Source organism: Cataglyphis hispanica, chromosome 6 (genome assembly GCF_021464435.1).
Source record: "Cataglyphis hispanica isolate Lineage 1 chromosome 6, ULB_Chis1_1.0, whole genome shotgun sequence".
Classification (NCBI taxonomy): domain Eukaryota; kingdom Metazoa; phylum Arthropoda; class Insecta; order Hymenoptera; family Formicidae; genus Cataglyphis; species Cataglyphis hispanica.
In genome coordinates, this window is record NC_065959.1 from 2,986,661 (window position 1) to 3,003,222 (window position 16,562).

The following is a 16,562-nucleotide window of genomic DNA, read 5'->3' on the forward strand; positions in this document are numbered from 1 at the left end:
CCAAGTTCAAGAGAAAGATAGAAAATGGGATAAAATTTAATGATTATATCTCTCTAAATTGATAATTTAAAATAATATTCTTAAGACTATAAACTAATAGAATAATGGCTGATCTGTAATCATTTCTCTAATTATTTTATTATTAAATTTGTTTTCGATTTTTCAAGCTTTATAAAATCTAAAACTTTTCTATCAAGAAAAATATTTAACGAGATAATTACGCAATTAACTTAATAAATATAAACAAGAGAAAAATCAAATAAATGAATAAAAATACTTTTTGTTATTAAATCACTTTGAGATTATCTTATCAAAACTGTATTAAAACAAATTTATCGCGTTATTTTATGCCATATATTATTAAATCAATTTTCTTTTTAATTTATAATATCATTACCTTGCTATTTGCGTGAATGTTAAGAAACGTTATAATGTGTGGAAATTTAATGCTTACAAATAATAAAATACATCTTGCTTCTCTCTGTCTCCCGTACAAAAATTGTTGTATAATATATATATATATATTAAACGTCTTTTTTCCCTCTCGCTTTTTAGACATATTCCCATTTCTTGCTGCACACATATCTCATATGTATTTCAAATGTATATATTAGTGATATATGACAGTTCTATAATTATATTGCGTTCTAAATATATAAAGCCGAATCCTTTAAAAAAAAAAAAATGTTAACAGAAAAAATTTAGAAAATTGAATTTTAGATAAAATATTTAACATCAAAAATTAAATAAAAGGTATTTAATAATAAACTAACAATAAGTGCAAGTCAGATGTCTATCAAAAATTAGATGCAATTTGATATATCAAAATTCTCATAATGTATGTAGATGTGTGTGCGTATGGAATTGAAAAATACATAGCTGTAGAATATTCCGCATGATAATAGAATTGATTAGTGTAAACTGAATTTGAAAAGTTTCCAGTTTCGATAAGTGAGAGAAGAGTATCATATAAATATGTATATTTTTAAGTCACACATTGATTAAATTTCAATCTCAGAGTCAATGCTTTGTTCAGTTCATCCATTATTTATACATTCGTATAATTCTAATATAAAAATAAAAATCTAATAATAGGAATCTTAGAAATCTAACAAAACATAACATTAAAAGATTTGATAAAATTTGCTCTGAAATAAGAAAAGAACTTAAGGATTTAAAGATATTTTAACATTAATTATAAAGCAGTTAAATAAATACGCAATTCTAATAAATATTCAATTCTAATAAATAGATATTAAATTAATACGATAAATTCGGAGCAATAATTTTTCTACATTTAGGGATTATGATTATTTTTTATAATATTATTAAATTATATATGTAATAGAATGTTTAAAATATAAGGAAAGATCCTATAAAAAAAATTAAAATATTTAAAAAACATAAAGAAGTCCAATAACCTCCCTGCGTTTAGTTTATATGTATAGTTTATATGTTTTCTTCTTTATGATTTCAAAATTTAATTAAATTTTATGTGATCCATATCATTTTTTATTATTTTTATTTGATTTCTTTAATTAATAATCTTATTCAGTTTTTAAATAGCAGAGCAATCATCTAATTACCTTCATGTTTTACGATGACCGTTGCGTGGCGTTCTCGCCGTTTGCCTTTAAATACCGGCTCGTAACAATAATCAGAAGAGCGTTACACTAATAATGACAATAACAATATAATAATAAGAATCCTCCTTCTTCGTCATCGCCCTCTTCTCCTAGTACATTAAAACAGTCGTCGAACGAAGTTCTATCAACTATATAACTCACACAACTACTTTTATTATTTTTCATTATCTGAATAGTTTCTTCCTAAAAACTTAACGTGCTAGCGTACATTTCTTTTTTTGCTTCTTTCGTCTTTTCTTATTTATTTATCTACTTTTATTTAAGTGTGTATCGCCATTATGACGAGCATAAGGGATTAAACTTTCTGCGCCTTGCATTTTCGAGCACGTGATATTTGCAAGCACATATTACATGCTCCGAGAGTCGTATGCTGCGCGACCAGGTGACGCTGCATTGTAATAAAATTTTCAAGATTCTAAAAGAGGTTCATAACTTTTTGACTATAAAACATTGACTACTAGCAAAGATTTTAAATTTTGCACCGATTAAAAAGCACTGCTTAAATGAAAAAAAATTTTGTCGTTGACAGATATCATTCTATCATCTTTATTTAACTGTTGGAATTATTTTTATCAATTTTTCATATATTCTTGTGAGTCAAATTAGCAGATTCAATTTGCAATTGTAATTTCTAAATTTATTACGTAACATTAACAAATCATTAACTTTATTACACGCTAAGTGCGTGAGTCGAGTTCATAATTTGTTGATATCTATCTTTGATTTATTACACAGTTTTTAAAGAAATGGCGAAAAAACAAGATGTAATATAAAATAAATATTAGGCTAATAAAAGCGCAGAAATTGAAGCGTTAAAATTTATATGTTCAATTTAGTTTAATTATATAGATGAATCGGTTCAGTCCTATATCTTGGGTCATCTTCAGCAAATGTCAAAATTTACATAAAATTGGAACATTAATGTCGAAGTCAGATATAATCTGAAATTTCTAACATTATTCTAATTTTATTTAAACTTTGACATTTGGAGAAGATGATTCGAAATAGGAAAGAAATGTTCTATTTGCATAATTAAATTATATTGAATATAAATTTTTGCGCTTTAATTTTTGCGTTTTGGCTTTTATTAATCCGACATTTGCTCTATAAATAAAGCTATTTTTATTTTTCTTAACAAAGTATAATGTTGAAACGCAATGAATAATTAATAAGATACCGAATATACGAAAAGTTAATATAGTTACTAACATTGGCATCAGTGATATAATTAAAAAGTTATGATTAGATTTTTTTAATATTAACTTTACAGATTTTAGTTTGACATTTTTTTATCATATATAATTAGTATCATATTTTGATATTGATTTTGAATTTTTGGTCAAACTTTGTTATTATTATATCTTGTTTTTTAACCTCATAATGGAAATGAAGTATAAAGCTAGAAAGCCATCGTTTTATAGTCTAAAACTGAGACAATTACTGTTTAAATAAGAAGAGTTTATAAATATCAGAAAAAGAGACAGCGGATAAATTAGAGATAATTAATTGAAACTGTATATGTGTAGTGGTACAGTTTTTGTATGACGAGTACGTTTGAGCTGTTAATTGACAATCTAATAGAGAAGTTTATATTCAAATATTCAATTCTATGTCCGATAGTAGTCCAGCAACTGCAGCAAGATCTTAAAGATGTCATTTGATGTTTTTGCACGAGAATTTATCGAATATATTTGCATCAAACGTTATTGGTTGTCAGAAATTTAAGAAGTCTCAATCCTCCAAAAAATTTTCGAAAAAATTTCAAAAATATTTTGTGCCAGAGATGTTTTGTTACGAGACTCTTATTCGTTTGATTTTCCCTATAGAACGTAATATCGCGATTTTTTTTTTTTTCGAAAATCAATTAACATGTCTGAAACGTTCGTAGTGTATGAACTTGAATCGATCTTAGATCATAGAATAACTAGATATTCTATAAAATATCTAGAGAGAAAAAAAAAACATTAATATTTATCGATAATAATTAAACAATAAATTTCTCATTAACTCCCGCAATAATCAATGATTGATTTTCAAAACACCACCAAATGGCGCCAAAAATTCTCTGTAATAAATTCTCTGTATAATATCTAGACGAACTATAAATAGAAAATAACTCAGTATCTACATTTGGATACTTCACTCTTGTCATACCAGATAATTAAGTCGTGTTGTAAGCTACATACTACGACTAAACACATTCTACAGAACACCTAATTATCCTATATAAAACAACGTCATTTCGCACTTTATTTTAACTGCAACAATTACATAAAAAACTCACACTCTGGTCGAGCCAGCATTCTCTCTCTTTCTCTCTTCATCATTATTTATATCACTCTTGTCTTCTGAATTTTTCCATCACAATATTTCGATCATATCTGCTCTCGTTCTCTTCTGGAAGTTTTTTTTTTTCATATTTGCCACGCGGTTTGCTTTTGAATCGGATGAGATTAGATTTTTAGATTTCTTATTCCTTTGACACTATTAGGTTATGCAATCTTCTCTTCTTCATATCTTTCAAGAAAAACATATCTCTCACATTCTGTGCTTCTTCAAGGCGACAATCATCGATAGTGTCGATTTTTCTCCAATGATTTTTTTTTTTTTTTTTACTTCATTTTTCTTCAATGTCGTCAATGTTTGTGTCTCTTCGTTGCACTATACATGGGAATATCAGGATATTCATTGAGAATTTTTTTATGCCCATCCTTATTTTATATGTAGATTTTGGATTAAAATTTATAGTCGTTCATTTGGGAGAGAATTAATCTTGATATTTTCTTAACAGTACTTTCCAATCCTATTCTTTACCATTCTGTTGATTTATATATAAAGATTTCTTCCGGATTTTTTTCTATCTGTATAAATACGACTCTATACTGTATAAATACGACAGCAGTTAACTCGACTATTTGGTTAACATCTTTGTTCAGGTATTTATAATTGTTATTTACTTAAGGTTATTTTATAAGATTTCATTTTGCGTTTTTAATTGATAATTTGTTTTAAATTCTATTGGTATCTGTACTTTCTCGTGTTAGATTTCTTGAAGCTTTCTTTCTCCAGCATTGAATTCTTCCTTAAGTTTTAGTTTTGTATTTTTAGTTAGTAATTGTTTTTTCTAGTTACCAATATCCCTTTAAGCTTCTTTCAGTTTCAATTTTTTTTTAGCTTTAGTAAAAATTTACTAAAATTTTTAATATTTTATAACTTTTGAGTTTTTTTTTTATATACGTGTGAGAGAGAAACTTATTCCGTCTGCGAAAATAATAATTTTTCTCCCTCTCGATTATTTTTAATCTCAATTTTCACGTAAGATCGAATTCTCAAAAGAATCACTTCCGATTTCTAAAGTAGCATCCAAACATGACGGCCATGAAAAATCCTTTAGGAATCTCCTGAAAATCCGTGGGAAATGAATCGTCCTCGTTCATTTTGCTTTAAACTACTACTCGATTAATCGATTGCTGGATCTGGAATCAATTTACGATTGGTCGACACGGCGATGTGCCCAATGCTGATGACTACTCCGCATATCGTTTCTCTTTCTCGCTGCATATTTTTTGTTATCACTCTCTTTTTTATTCCTTTGGGCAGCAGGGGATGACAGACGGACGCGATTCCGACGACGACGTACGGCATCGTCGTCATCTTTCTCGCAAACCGCGCGATATGATAGGCTCATTGGAGGCTACACTTACTTTCGATTTGCGATTTGAGCTCGTTCACCTGTGTTTCTATCGTATTTCTCAATTCTGAAACAATTAAAATGAGAAAAATACATACTTAATGAAATATTTATAATAAAAACTTGATCAGAAAAACAACGAGAATAAGATGTAAAAAGTTGATAAAAATTTTTATCAAGATGGAATTTTGTTTATCAAAAATATAAAAAAGAAAGACAGAGGGAAGAAGAGAAAAAAAAGAATTATATTTTAAGAGACAGAAAATCTACGTCGGAAAATCTGCATTATTGATTTCATTGATTATAGTTCTTTCCACTCGCAATTTAATCTTTATAAAAAAAATAAAAACATGTATCACGTATATTTTACATTTGACAATATTGTTACATGTTTAGAAAATAATAAAAAAGCAGTTATATAAAAAAAATTATTTTTCTCAAATTTTACAATTTGTTAGAATTAAGCATTCTCTCTATAAAAGATAATTAACAAAAATAGATAATTAACGAAAATAATTCAAAATTCTCTAGCACATAAATAATTATTTAGAAAATAGTTGTAGTGTTGACTTTGCAAAATTAGAACAAGTTTTATTTTTATGGAGAAAACTGCGCACCAGATATGCGTAGAAAATCAATAGGTTGACATAGTTGCAGTTTTATAGACTCTAAAAAGCATGTAATTTTTAATTTAAATTGAAAAACGCGCGAAACGCTTTCTTTTAATATAATTAAATGTTTCTCAAATATGTTAAGTCAATTTCTTTTCAAAGAGAAAAAGTAGAAATTTGTGGCATTCTTGGTATTCTTCTTTACTTTGCGTTAATTTTTAAGTAAACTTTACTATGCAGATGATTACGTAATTATAATATACAAGTACCAGAGCTAGAGGTAATTTTTCATAAAAAAAGAAATAGTTAAAATTTTAGAATTAATTTTCTTTTATATGCGGTTTTGTTTTAAAAACAAAAACTTTGAAAAAAGACTTATTAAGGATTGAAAAACTAACATAATATTTTTATATTTTCTTAGTTTAAACGATCTTTAATTTGGTTTATTAAAGTAGTTTTATTAAATATATTGAAATATGAAATTATGAACATTACGTACTGGTGAATTCGTCTTCATCCTCGGCCTCGGCCTCCGCCGCTAGTTCTTCCGGCGTTTTCTTCTTTCGCATCAGAGGATTAGGCTCTTCTTGTGGCATCTCCTGTACCTCTTCCCGCTTTTTTATGTTATACTGTAAACGAAAAAGATAATATCAAGAGAGATGATAAAATTTTAATCGGTATTTTAAAAGTGTTCAAGTAATTATCATATAATTTATTATATGTTATAGTTTGTGTTACAAGATTACTTTGTTAGATAAATTCAAAATGCCAAGAACTAATAAAGAGTAAGAAAATAAAAAATAATATATATATTACTCTCTCAATATATTTTATAATACATTTCTCTTTTGAAACTATTGGAGTAATTCAACATATCCATTATATGTAAATGACAAGAAACAAATAAAAAATTTTGTAAACTATTTATCCTATTAATTACACTATTGACACATATAATATTATTTAATTTGATTTTTTATTTTAATAAATAAAATAAATTATATATTCCCTCTCTACATTATCTGATAATTACTATTTATATCAAACTATCGTCTAATATATATTATTGGCATTTTGTATTCTAACAAATTATCCTCATATATATTATTGGCACTTGTATTCTGGCGACAAACAATAAGCTCTATTGCGATGCAAGCCGGACATGACATTAGTCGTACAATTATGTGCCATGGCATGTATGTATACGCCTTATATGTACGTAGGTATTATCATTGTCTGTGAAATATGCGCGTGATTATAAGCACTGACCAAGGCCTCATTAATTATTAGTGCTTTTTAGTAAATGATTTGTTTTGCAACGAATAATAATGCACAATCGACTTTCTGAATGTCTTTGTTCTATTTAAATGAGTCTTTTTGGGGGAGAAATAAATTATATCTGTATTATTCGATTTAAAAAGACAGCTTTTATATAAACTTCTAAAAATAGAAACATTATTCAAATATATATTCTATTTTGCAAGCAAATTCCATTTTGATTATACGATATTAGTTGGTCGATCATGTTAAATAGATCACAAACAAGCGCTCACTTTCATTCATTTCACTCTCAATTTCAATGTACATGCCGCACTGCGTCGAGGAGATAGAGCAAGGATAAACGAGCACCGTTTCTCACGGCAGCTTCAAATCTGATGTTCTGATCCTGACGTAAATTAATGTCCCCCGAACATATGCGACATGTCCGTGCGTTCTCCTATGTCTATGTCTGCACTTCTGCCCATTCATGTTCGAAATTATGAGAACATCACACGTCGGATTATGGTTATTTATATGTGTGTGTGTGTGTGTGTGTGTACGAGGATATTTATGTGTGTGTACACACACACATACATGTATGTAGAGTGATTTATCATGTGGTTTTCCTGACTGACATATCTTCACACAAACTATTTGAAAATAAATCGGATAGGTAAAATAAAAAATTAAAAAAAACGCGATAAATACATAATCAAAAATGGAGAAAGTACTAAAGATCAATATGTGCTCAAAATAGTAATGGGAAAGGGGAGGTGATATTTAATGCGTTTTAGAACTTTTTTTTTCTTTAGACATGTAAAATTTTCAATCATAGACGTACAATAATTATAACTATTGATAATGATGAATAAATCATTCTTTTCCATTGCTTGATTATTTCAGTAGTATTATACAGTAACTATATAGTCTTCCTAATGAAGCCCGCAAAGTGAGTCGCACTGCGACATTATTGAGACCTGCGTCTTTTCAAGCGATTCTCATTTCGATGCATTTCACTCTTATGTAATTCTTCGATCGCGTAAGAGAGTCCTCTCTGCCTTCTGTTGACTATTACTAAGATTATTAGATAATCTGATAGATAATCTTTTAATAACTAAATAATTTTTTATCTTATCAAATTTTTTAAATTTTAATAATTTTATATTTTTGTGAAAATTTAAGCAATTGGGTGAATTTTGAATTTGAACAAAATCTTTGAAATGTGGTGAAATATTGAAATATCTATGATTATTCATTACATATTTATATATAAAAACATTTATTAATTTGCATTATTAGTAGGCAAAAAATTGAGAAAAGAAATTGGATGGAGAAACGGGGAAAGTATTCGATGCTCCCTGTGTGCATCATAAATTTTGTGCTATAAATAGAGTATATTTGATACGGTGTCATTTTATCGCCATGACAGGAAATTGGAATCTGAGATCTCTGTCGGGATTTGGAATTATAGAAGACTTTGAAGAACATGTATCGCGTTATGATTAATACTCCTCTGCAGTATCTATCTTTATAATAATTAGATTTTTCATTTGCCAATATGTATAAAATTAATTATTAAATTACACATCATTCGGTGAAAGATATAAAAAAAATATTATTTTTAAATATTATTTTTAAATAATATTTTTTTCTCGTTAGATATAGATGATATAAATTTTAAGATTTCACATTTCTTTGATATAATTTGTGCTAATTATAATTTATATCACGTAACACAGACTCAATCAATCCACATCAATCACACATGCGATCATTACAATGTCTCACTGTTTTCCATAAACCTGCTGATGTGGATCGCCCGCGACACTTTCATCTCAGTATCATTAAATTAACTAACGCTTTGTAAATTAAGTGGTCTTAACTTCGTTAAAAGCGCACGCTTTTAAGTACTTCCGCGAGACGGTTCCTCATCTGGTGAACGTCTTAAAAGGAGTCAGCCTGACTCTATTAGGAAGTCGCCATATTGAATGCAGGGACTCCCTACTAGAGTCAATTTGACCCCAGTTAAGTTCAATCTTCTCTCTTCCCATTTCGCTTCCTCGCCGTTTCTTTTTCTTCACACCTCCGTTGTCCCGTTGGATGCTTCTTCCCTCGAAGATCATTCATTAAGATAATTAATAGAAATAATCAATCTAGATGTTAATTGCGATATAAAAATTAATACTATTAATGTTATTCATTATTAACATTAATTCTTATAATTATTAAATTTTATATGAATTATTATTATAGTATTATAATAACCGAAAGAAAAAGAAAGAAAAATGTGAAAGAAATGATTACGGAATGACAAAAGAAGCTGTAGACAGGAAGCGAACGATGATACAACGATGTGATAAAATATATATATATATAATAGAATCGAATACTGTTGTGACAAGAACGATGATATCGGGAGAGGAATTTATCACGACAATGTGCAATAATGTCGTTTCTTCAACAATTTTTCGTCAATATACCACCAAAGACCAAGAACAGAATGATTGAGAAGGGGGAGAGGAGGCGGAAATAAAGTATCAGATGTAATACTGGGTAATATTTTCTTCATGTGCGATATTAAGTCCATAGGTGAAATTTCAGATGTATTTTCAAGAAATCTCCCTTTTTCTCTTATTTATTCTTACTTTTTCGCATTAACCAAAATTCGATTTTTAAGGAAATTTTTCTCAATTAACATACAATGATAATATATACATATTGCATAGAAATGATTTTAATCAACAATTCTTCTAAATTCATGATATGCTTTATTGTAATTTTTCTCGATTTCCTTACTTTTACATTATCTTAGATTCTTTTTTTAGTGTGATTTTTTTAATGAAAATATATATATTTATTGAATATTATATTTATATTTGTCGATTTTTAAATATTTTAATTATTTTTAATTATTTTTAATATAAAAAAAGATATATTCAATGTTTAATTTAATATGTTTTTTTAAGGATTTACTTACATTCTGCAAGCTAATTATTTTAATTGTTTTTTTCAAAAATTTTACGAACTGATTGGTTATCAGTTTCCCGTCGATAGAAATGTATAGCAATTGCACATTACGGGTATAAATGCGCTCTGTGAATCTTAATCGGATTTAGTTTATACTGATACGTAGCTTTGTGATATATAGTAATATTTACACTAATACAAAACTGTATACAATAAAATGCCATTTATACGTATATGTATAATGCAATATAAAATAAAAAAACAAAATGTATAAAATAATAAGAAAAATATATATGTATGATATATATATATATATATATATATATATATAAAATACATATGGCCACAGTTAAACCGCTGTTACTTTTTCCACGATGAGTTCTCGACATTATTTCTAAATAAAGTAAAAAAGAATATTTTTTAATTGCACAGGGACTTTTCTATAACAAAGTCCCACTTCGTTCATTAGTCGAGATAGGAAATCAGATTTGATCTGACCCAATGCGATTACCATGCGAAAAGCCTCTTCCACTACCACACAGAAATAGTGTATGCTCTATTCTCATGAGAGATCACGGCTCTCGCGTCTCAATTTTTCCGCCCGTTTTCAAAGAATCACGTTTCCACTGACGAGGAAAAGAAGGATTTGAAGGTAGTTCCTTCGCTTATGATGAAGAAGCCATTAGTGTTAATTATATTCTGTCGAAATCTTCTTGCTTTACGTATGAAACCGCAGAAGGATGAAAAATCCGAGGAATATCGTCGTTTCTTATCCGGATTTTACGGAATAATGAAGCTGCTGAAACTCCATTTCTTCGTTATTACATCTGTCCAACTTTCAACTGAACTTTTTATGAGTATTATTTTATACTTACAATTTTAATGGCTTCTTTAACATTTGCTCAAACTTAGCAATAAATTCCTCCATTAAATCAAATTTTTAATCCCGAAATAACTGTCGATTTAGTATTTTTATTTCTCCAAATTTTTAAATTTTTTGCACATTTTGTGCAAAATGTTTTACGTTTTATTTCATGTCAGAGAGAAAAAAAGAAAGAAAGAAGGAAAGGGAGAGAGGGAGAGAGCAAATGGGAGAAACAGGGATTTAGAATTCTAATTCTTGAATTATTAAATCTAATTTCGTTGAAGCATATTGTCAATTTAGTGATCTAGTTAATGCAAGATATCTATATTCGGTTCGTTATAATGCCGCGATAATAGTTACAACATTCGACCACTCGGCGACCATTTCCGCATGTAGAATTACAACTGCAGCAGTGCGGTCAGTATGGCCCACACACGCGTGCACATATACCTGCACGCGTGCACGCACACAAATCATTAAACTGCATCCGACAACGTCGAATTACGCGTTTAGTACCTTCAACGATATCATTTCCTGTTTACGTGCGAGATAATCGCATTTCCACTCCAATAAACGTCACGCAAAGTTCAACGTCACCAAACCTGATTGGACAAATGTCAAGTGAAGGAAGATGTTAATCAATCCTTTCTATTTTGCGATCATTTTTTGAAATTTTTTTATATTTATTATAATATAAAAATGCAACTACACGAATAGTGATAAAAAAATAATTTAATGTATTTTTTTTTATTTAATATTACAATAATATAAAATTATTAATAAATATGATGAAGTGTTAATAATTTTTGAATTTCTATTAGTGCTGATCCGAGATCAGTTGATCCACTTGACATTTTCCTCGAGGACAAAGCAATCAGAATGAATCACTTCGAAAATAAAATCCGTCGACGCATTGATCAGGATAGAACAATGTACGCCAACGGTATTTCGCAAAAACTTCCAATGCATTCACTAGTTTTGCGGGAAACAAACGTGTGGATGAAAAGAGGGAAGGGGCTAGAAGAGAGAAAGGGAAAGAAAGAAAGGGAGAGAGAAAGAGAGATGTAAAATGCACGCTGGATCGCGCCATTATCAATCCTGACGTATTGTCCTGTCAGGACAGAGTCAACGAGGCTGACATGACCCAGATGAAATCGAGGACTCTTGTGGAATACGCAGAAAAATACATAGCAATATTTAGATTTGCACTCTAATATTCATATATAAAACAGGAATAATATTTACTTATAATTAACCAGAAAAGTTTTCAATTGATACTAACTAATAACAAAACCACGTCCGAACAAAAAGCAATATTCGATAAAATTTTGTAAACTAAATTTTGTAACTATTGAATATCATCTCGTAAAATATGTACAAGTTACACACACATACATACACGTGTATTGTTAATAGACAAAGGGACACATATAGAATAGATTAGAAAATATGGTGGAAAAGTCTCACTGTTTCCTGAGCTATCTCTTCTTATATATATATATATATATATATATATATATATATATATATATATATATATATATTAATAAAAACATTATGGATTTTTTTTAACGAAATAAAAAATTCAGAATTATGACATTTATGTAATAATATTTTTCATTGAAGAGAGTGAATCTTGAATAGCTACAAAAGACATTAATTAAATAGAGCAATTGTAAATTTATTAATCTTACAATCAGATTAATGCAAAAGTAAATGAAACACTAAATATATTATATATATGTATATATATATAAATATATATGTTTCTTGTTTGGTTTGATGTCTTTGTTTTTATTTTAAAAATTTCTCTTGAAAAATTGTTGATTTGAAAAATAATTAAATTCATTTCTTTATATGTCTATTAATAAATTAATAAATTAATATAGATAGATAATATAGAAAGAAAAATATATATATACATTTCTACACATTTTAAACAAATTTATAAAAATTATACTCTCTTAATCACTCTCTTCTGTAAAGCGACTTAAAAAACTTCTAAAGCGAAACTACTATAATATTATTGTTAACCTTGTCTCTGATCTCTTGTCGCATCTTCTCCCGTTCTTCTTCCATTTTACGATGTTTCTCCTTTCTTCGCTCCTCAGCCTCTCTAATAGCCTCCTGCCTCTCTCTCTCGGCTTCTTCTTCCTTCTCCTTGTCATCCTCGTCACCGCCTTCTCCTCCTACTGCTCCTATAAAATAAAGAAAAAAAGACATTTATTTATACGTAAAATCTTTTTACAAGTGTGTCAAACTATGCTATTACAATTAGTAAGAAGCACAGTAGCGAATTTTTTTAAACTCTCAACTGCAATTTGATTTTTGGAGGCTTCTTGTCATATCAATGGTTTCTAGATATAATTTGATTTAAAGACCTATTGATAAAAAATTTGCTACTGAGATTAAGAGACCAATATCAATGATACTAATAACCTTGTGTTTAATATTAATTTTTTATATTACTAAAAAAAATTAATGTCTTAAAATCCTTAAAATTCGTAAAATTCGAAAATTTGTAAATTAATTGAGTGATATCATCATTACAGATATAAGAAACATCTTATTAAATAAATAATTAGCAAATACTTATTTATGCGTATTTATTGTCGAACGAACACATAAAATGAAAAGATGATAAAGATGAGAGATTGATTAAGTATTTTATTGCATTTCGAACTTATTAGATTAATAGAAAGAAACGCATGTTTTTGCAAAAATATATGTTTTAAACAAATATTTAATTTCTCAAAAATTGAAAATTTTTACTTTTCGTGTGAATGTTTAGAATCTAACGTAAAAGATTCCGTCTCTTTTGACTCTTCTGACTAATGAAATTTGTTAAATTACTACGGACGTTATAGACAAAGGAAAGGGTAAGATTTCGAAAGAAGCGGATAATGACGCGGCAGAATCTCCGCATTTGGAGAAAATTAATACTACTTCTCTATCCCGGCGTTAATTCGTCTTTTTCTCTTTCTCTCCTATTCTCTTTATCTTGATGCTCACGCGTATTTGCGCTACTTTCCGCGGGTTGCAAAGGTACTTTGAAGTCCGATCTATCTTCCTGCTTTAATTTTGTTCCTCCTCTACTCATCCCCATCTAAAACTCCGACTTTGAAGTGGAGGAAAAAATAAACGGATCTACAGTACACCCCTAATATTCGATGAAATACACAGATAGAATAATTAGTGACAGAGCATACACAATACCATAATAGTTACAAATAATAGATTACCAACAACGTCAATTGAATAATACAAATTAATAATTATATAGTAATTATTGATTTACAATAAAGTACAATACATTTTACATGCACAATATATATTGGATTTACATATTTTATCCAAGTCCTAAAAAAATCACATGTTTTTTCTCGTTAGAAAAATTTTCCTCTCTTTTGAAGGCATTAACAAAAGTATTTACTTTATTTTATATAATCTGCTTCGATGCGAAACATTTTTTAAAAATATTATACTTTAATATTGTATACTTAAATAAAATAAATTGAAGAAAAGTAAATTAAAATTATAGATGAGAGTTAATAATGAAGTTAATAAATAGCACGCATTTATAAATTTAAAAAAACATTAAAATTTTGTTAGAAATATATATTTATATATAGGAAAATATTTGTAACACTAATTTTAATCTAAAAAATAGACCGGTACTCGCGACCAGTAGTTAATATTTCAATTTTAAGGAAAATATTATAATTGAAAGGTAACTAGATCGCTTTTAAAATTTTGAGAAGCTCAAAAGAGTTTTGCATCTATGAGGTAGTTATATTTCCGAATCTAATCACATCAAAACGTGAGCTCGAGGATGAAAAGTTGTACGTTTAACACAGAAGCTTCGAAAACAAAGTCTCGGTTTAGCAGGGAGAGTCTCGAAAACAAAGTTTATCCGTTCAAGTTTTTCAAGAGAATAAATTCTCAAGTCACATGAAAATATTATCCAAAGGAAACATTATGAATTCGTAAACATCTACGGTCGAGCTCGCAGCAGCATTTTTTGAACGCCAACTTTTAAACGCATGTTGTTGCATACGGGAAATTAATTTTAATATTTTAAAAAAATTATTTTTTACTTCACGGAATTCGTGATACCCCAAATCTTTAACTTATAAATTCAGGAAGAATGGAAAAAGAGGCGTTAAATTTGAATATTTTTAGAATTTTGCCGGCGAAGCTGGCGAAAATACTCAGCATATTTGAAAATTGCGCGTAAAACACGTTCCGTGTCTCTGAAAAAGATTAATAACGGGATTCCTGCGGTTTTTTCTACTCACTCCTATGTCCGGCAAAACTGTCCACGAACAAGTTTTATTTGACAAAATGAAATTCTCCGGTGGTCATCCGGAGAATTTCATGACGTCGCTAGCCAGAGGTAATGTACAGGCCACTTTTATCACAATGGACGGAACAAAAATTTTTACCAATTTCAAGTTTTCTCTTAACGTCTCATTGCGTTCCATAATTTTAACAACTTTTTTGAATTTTTAACATGAAATATCTAGAATCTATAATCGTAAACATATTTTTCCAGAATTTGACAATATTGGAAATCTGACATACATATGACAAGTTAATTTCTTCGTATCTCGATATGTCAAAATGTTTTATTCCGATAAAATAAAAATAAAATTTAACTTAATTTTCTTTATTTAATAAATATCTCTGTGTAAAATATCAAGTGATATTTTCAAAGAGCACCGTTAAATTTTTTATTAGAACATACTGTGAAAAGATAAACTTTTAAAAATGTAGAAAAATATTTCATGAAAATATATATATAATTGTATAAAAAAATGCTACGTCTTCCAAGTCATATAAGTATTTATTGAGTTGAAAAAAAAATTGCAATTTAAAGTGAATTCCAAGAAAATATTCCTCTAATAATAGAAATATAATTGGAACACAAGACTATAAATAACGACAAGACTATAAATAAAGGATCGTAAAGAGATAACATTAATTTGAACAAGCTTGTATTCGAATAAATTGTTTCGTCTAGAAACTTAGTAGTTAGACTATGTAGTATATATATATATATATATATATATATATATATATATATATATATGTTGTAAACCGTAATCCCATAAGGGTTAATGGTATGACAACATCGCGTGGGTACAACCATCGACGCGAATACCGTGTTTCTGGTGGGAATTAGCAAGTGTGTCGATATTTCTGCATGTATCTTCGAATCTGGCATCTTACAGGTTACAGGTGCAATATTAAAAAACTATGAACAACGACTATCTATATGCAAGTATTATTCGTGAATTTATAAATTAATATAACAGGAGAATCGCATTATGTTTTAAAAATATAAGTAAAGTTAAAATAACACATTGAAAAAGTCTTGTAAATTTTTATATACAACATATCACACAGACGCACAATCTTTGCTATGTACTTTTTTCAATTAATGTACAAAAACGTGGATTAATTGAATAAAATATATGGAATAATTGAAAAAAAATATGTGAAATGTACATTATCAGGAA

At 28.3% G+C, this 16,562-nt stretch overlaps 3 protein-coding genes across 6 annotated transcripts in view; 2 read left to right on the forward strand and 1 right to left on the reverse strand.

Annotated features, from left to right (window-relative positions):
* Window positions 1-16,562, forward strand: part of LOC126850360 (transmembrane emp24 domain-containing protein eca) — a 186,696-nt gene that overhangs the window by 59,871 nt on the left and 110,263 nt on the right. The gene's annotated exons all lie outside the window — the stretch shown is intronic.
* Window positions 1-16,562, forward strand: part of LOC126850286 (uncharacterized) — a 163,677-nt gene that overhangs the window by 24,736 nt on the left and 122,379 nt on the right. The gene's annotated exons all lie outside the window — the stretch shown is intronic.
* Window positions 4,810-16,562, reverse strand: part of LOC126850370 (complexin) — a 117,737-nt gene continuing 105,984 nt past the window's right edge. For all 3 annotated transcript variants that reach the window (XM_050593278.1, XM_050593280.1, XM_050593281.1), the window contains 3 exons: window positions 13,075-13,238; window positions 6,448-6,577; window positions 4,810-5,404 (listed from right to left, as the gene is read on the reverse strand). In XM_050593278.1, coding sequence (XP_050449235.1) covers window positions 5,331-5,404; window positions 6,448-6,577; window positions 13,075-13,238 — 368 coding nt within the window. In that variant the 3' untranslated portion in view covers window positions 4,810-5,330. The remainder of the gene's footprint in view (window positions 5,405-6,447; window positions 6,578-13,074; window positions 13,239-16,562) is intronic.